The following is a 5,147-nucleotide window of genomic DNA, read 5'->3' as shown; positions in this document are numbered from 1 at the left end:
GTGGCCATCCCCCCGGGGGGTGATTTCTTGCTTTCTGTCTCTCTGTCTCTCTCTGTCTGTCTGGCGAGTGCATGTGCCCTATAGCAATACCTCTCCAAACAAACAAACAAACAAACAAAAAAAACTAAGCATTCTACTCAAATAATAAATTTTTTAATTTATCATATTAAAGTACATAATACGATATAGAGTTTGCTTTGGAATACTTTGGCTACCCCTTTCTGATCTGAACATACAGATTCTGAGGAATGAAAAATTGTAAAGTATCTTAAAATATAGCATTGCCAGCTGTAGAAAGCAGTTTAATATGTAGAATGGTAACCTTATATTATGTAGATTATTGTCTTTTAATAGTTTCCTGGAAATGTGACCTGTAGATCAGTAAATAGAAATGCATTTTTCTCATTTTTTTGTTTTGTCATCCTACTGATACCTTTTTAATCCCTAAGAAATCGTGTCTCTGAAGGTGTTAATTTTGTAACTGCCTATGTATTATGTGACTTTTTCAGCAGTCAAGTATGAGACTCTCTGCAAAAACAATGTCTGTTGGGAAGAGGAAAAGTTGGAGAAGGGCGTTTGTGTTTTGTGCTATGTGGTGGGGGCAAATTGGACTATCTAGCTATGACTATCAGCAGAACTTTCTCTTTTCCTCCCTCTTTCCAGTATAGGTTAACTCTAATCTTAGCTTTGCACTGTGTTCCAGATGCGGCAGGCCAGAAGGCTGTCGAACCCTTGTATACAGAGGTATACATCAAGAACTGGTGAATGCAGCACGTATGTGGGCTCTCATGCAAACGTGCCTTCTCAGTAGAGGGCCCGGACTTACTCGCTACTTACAACTGACCCTAGAAAACTGAGTTAACCAAACTGCCTTTTGCAGTTATCATAACTGATTTTGTCAACACTAACACAAACTATTTCACTACAGTGATCAGGTTGGATAGGTGTAAAACATAAAAGGAAAAAAAAAATGCAACTTACTAATGGAGAGGGCATTAAGCTAGCTTCTAAAAATTAATTTCCTGAATTGCTGCAAGAGTTGCAGTTTCTCTGTTTTATGTATTTTAGTATTTTTAAATACTACTATGCTTAAAAATGTACCTTTGTTCTGAAAACATATGCAAACTCATGCATACTTATGCATTGGATAAACTATACCTTACCGTAGCTTACATGGTATTTTAAATCTGGTGATATTTAACTGTCTAGTAGGATTCTACAATTTTTTAGTAGTTGGTAATCCTTTGTTCTCAAAGTCACTAATATAAATGAACTGATAAAAACTGTGGATTTAAAAAATAATAAAGTATGTACCCTTTGCTACCTTTAAAATCTGAAGCCAAATGAGTGTATGACATATTGAAAACAAAGCAAAAAAACGATGCTAGTATTACTTGCAGTGTAATTCAGGGAAGCAAAAACTAAGTTTTGTCAGATTGCCTGGCAAAATGTTTGGAAAATGTTGATTCCCATTTGTTAAAGGAATATGGCCTTTCATTTTTATATCCTGCATTCCATTTTTTATTTTTCTAAAATACATGGGATAATTTTAATGTTGATCAAGAATTTACTGTTAAATAAAATGATATCACTGGTAGGCTCCCTCTTAAACACAGTTCAGTTGCTTTTGGAACACCATATTCCAGTTTCAGCTGCTTGAGTCTTGAAATTAAAAGCCGCCAGATTCAGCTCTGGCGACAGAACTGGTTTCTTAGTGGAAGTGGTTGTTGGCTGTCGTTGCTTTAAACTCACCTCTAAAAGTGCATTGCATTGGGAAAGAACTCGCACATTTATGCTGCATGGCTCATGCTCCTGCTTTGTGTGTATGTGTGTGTGTTCGTGTTCTTTGTTTTTCAGAGAATCAAGTCTCACACTGAGTTACTAACCTTGTTTTTAATAATTGGCTGAATCTGACCACCATTCCTTTTTACAGGAGCATTCCAACTGTTCTTCAGAATCCAAATACGCTTTCCGTCCTGCCAGCACAGCAGCCGCCACCTCACATTCCACAGCCTCTCGCAGCAACTCTCTGGTCTCAAGCTTTACCATGGAGAAGCGAGGATTTTACGAATCTATTGCCAAGGTCAAGCCAGGGAACTTCAAGGTCCAGACTGTCTCTCCAAGAGAACCAGCTTCCAAAGTGACTGAACAAGCTCTGCTGAAACCTCAAAGTAAAAATGGCCCTCAGGAAAAAGATTGTGACCCAGTGGACTTGGACGATGCGAGCCTTCCTGTCAGTGACGTGTAAGATGGAAGCATGCAGAGCCTGCCCCACCTCATCCATCCCTCTGTTTCCTTTCATGAGGCTTCTAGCCAAAGATGATAAAGGGTGAAATGGTTTTTAAGGCATATATTATACTGCCTCTTAGATGTACTCTTTATAAGCTGGTAAACCAAGAATCTAGGGAGTGGCCAAACTAAATAGAATTTCTTTAAAAAAAAAAATGAGAAAGAAAAAAACCTAAGTGTCTCAGTATCAACAGTCTGAACTTTTGTGTATTCTCATTTGATGGTAAAAATGTGTGTGCTTGTGTGTGTGTGTGTGTGTGTGTGTGTATGTAAGTGTGGTTTTTTTTTCCTAGTGACTTTGACAGTTTAAATGTTTTAACAACTTAAAACATTAAAAATGCTTATTAATTATTTTGATTGTTTTAAAAATGCTACTAGACTTCCTATTAAATGTTCAATATTTACACATTCTTATTGGTTAATATTCTCAAGTGAAATATTGCCAGATTAAGATACCTAAACTCATGATGTCTGTGGTGCTTTAAAATTTATACTACAATGTGGACTCTTTTTAAATTGTAACAATTTTTGATGCCCTGGATCTCAAGGTGAGTGTCAAGTTATGTGTAGAAGATAGATACTGTTAGGCCATTGGTGAGCATTGTCAGCTGTAGTGGAGTAGAGAAAAGGGGGAAGTTAGAATTCAGACAGCTGTGTCTTAGACATTTGTTTGAGAAAGCTTAGAGAAAGCTTAATCAGGACCTGGAGCAGTCAGTGCTTTTTATTCAGAGAAAATTATTTGGTAGGAAATTTTGGAGGGATCTGATTTTCTTATCAGAGTTTTATAAATCTTATTTCTATATTTGAATCAGTGAAAGACCTCAAATTTATATGTAAAGACATAACTGCCCTCAGTCATGAAATTATTGTGGCCTCTACTTTTTGTCACTAATAACCTATATTCAAGTGCCTGTGTTTTTTCATCTTGTTTAGGAATATTTTGAGATGTGCTTGAAAGACCTATGTAATTGGTTTTAAACATTGGGGTAAAATTAATTATCAGTAGCATAGTTTTAATGTGTTAAAATAAGATAGCATTTTATGTTATAGATACCAGAATGCTGGTATTATGCAACTTGTGCAATATATATGTTTTAAACAAAATTGAATATACATTTAATCATGGGATATTATAAATACAAGCACCTCTCTAAAAAAATCCTTAATTTCAGGTGTTGAATCATAGACCAGTTTGAGCAAGTACCGTTTTTGCGGTTTAGTCTTAAACGTTTGCTTTAAGAAAAAACAGTCTTGAATTTCACATGCTGCTATTTTTATATTTTGCAATTTTACAGTACTGTTTTGTTTTGAACTCATATGTATCATGCATATTATTGTTTCTCCTTTTCATGTTCTAAGATGACTTCTTATTATTGAGAGAGAAGAGAGAGAAATTTCCTACTACAGTGGTGGGGGTCCAGAGGTTAAGTATATTATACTAGAATTGTATAATACCAGTTTAAAATCCATATACAGAAAAAATGCACCACTCAACTTTTTTATTCATAAGCTAATATTTTTAAAAAGTTATATTTAGATTTTTTTCTCTTTTGCAGCTACATTTGAAAATGATAGAATGAAAAGGTTTAAGTAGTTATCACTTTTTCAGCTGGTATATCCATTATAGTGGCTCTTTTGAAAGCTTCTTTTTTCATGAACATACCTAAGAAATCTTGTATAGACCCTTAGCAATATTGAAGAGCCTAATGGTTTTCTTTGGTACAACTTCCACATTGCATGTTCATTTTAGCATATTTTGGTATTGGCAATTTGATATATTTCATGGTGGCAAAATATTAGCTCTATTTTGGGACTTTTTAATAGAACTACCCTATTGAGTAGCATAGGAAACTGTTCTTGTGATTGTCAGGATCTCCTAATATTTATCTCAATTCTTTTATAAGTCTACGGAAATTATTTAATTATTTTAACACACTTTTCTTGTAAATATGTCACCTCTGAATTGTCAAAAAATTACTTTGAATACCTTAATATTTGCTGCATTTTTTTCTGTATATATAACATGTCTTCTTTCACAGTGGGAAAATGTGCGTGCCTCCCAATGTTTACTGTTACGTCTGTTATCTTTATATGTCAAACTGGTTGAACACTGTAATGACCTAAGAATAAACTGCTCAGAATTAATTCTAACTTATTTTTCATTTTGTTTGGTTCAACTCTTATGTGGACAAGTAGATAGAAATAGCATAGGAAGTGGGTAATTGACTTGATGTACATATTTAAGGACAGAGTAATTATTTGACAATCTTTGCAAGAATGAGAAACTTCAGATCTGTGAAAAAGCATGGTTTGGTATAAAAATGTGTATGGAAAGGATTTTTTTTAAAAATCTGCTTACTTGCTTAATTCAAAAGCATGTTTTCTGGGACCAGCAGGTGACGTAATGGTTATGTCACTGGATTCCCACATAGTCAACCGTTGTTCAGGTCTCAAATCTGGCAACTTAAAACTCACACCAGGCGCGTGTATGGGAGTGCCCAAAATCCCAAGAGGAGAAGGGATTGTGGTGTGGCCATCTTCCCCCACCCCAGGGGGGTGATTTTTGCTTTCTGTTTCTGTCTCTCTGGTGAGCACATAAGCCCTATAGCAAAAATATTTATTTTAGTGAATTAAAAAAGAAAAGAAAAAGAAAAGCATGTTTTCAAAAAGCAAAAATTAAGTAAGTCAACTTCAGAGCACAGTTGTAATCATCTGGGCTGTTCACCGTTCTTAGTTATTAGTTAGGCTGGACCTTAACTAAGACTGAATGCAGGAGACATTTTGATACCCAGGTGGTATTGCATTGCACTCACAATAAACTTCACATGGAGACTCACAGATTATGTGGTGGTTGAGGC

General features: G+C 35.2%; 1 protein-coding gene across 1 annotated transcript in view; it reads left to right on the top strand.

Annotated features, from left to right (window-relative positions):
- PLEKHA1 (pleckstrin homology domain containing A1) overlaps window positions 1-4,440 on the top strand; it is an 80,550-nt gene extending 76,110 nt beyond the window's left edge. The window contains exon 12 of the mRNA XM_006143935.3: window positions 1,934-4,440. Coding sequence (XP_006143997.1) covers window positions 1,934-2,248 — 315 coding nt within the window. The 3' untranslated portion in view covers window positions 2,249-4,440. The remainder of the gene's footprint in view (window positions 1-1,933) is intronic.
- The last annotated feature ends 707 nt before the right edge of the window (window positions 4,441-5,147 follow it).

Source organism: Tupaia chinensis, unplaced genomic scaffold, assembly GCF_000334495.1.
Source record: "Tupaia chinensis unplaced genomic scaffold, TupChi_1.0 Scaffold000113_1, whole genome shotgun sequence".
NCBI lineage: Eukaryota > Metazoa > Chordata > Mammalia > Scandentia > Tupaiidae > Tupaia > Tupaia belangeri.
Note: the sequence above shows the minus strand (reverse complement) of the source record. Positions and strands in the feature narration are given on the sequence as shown.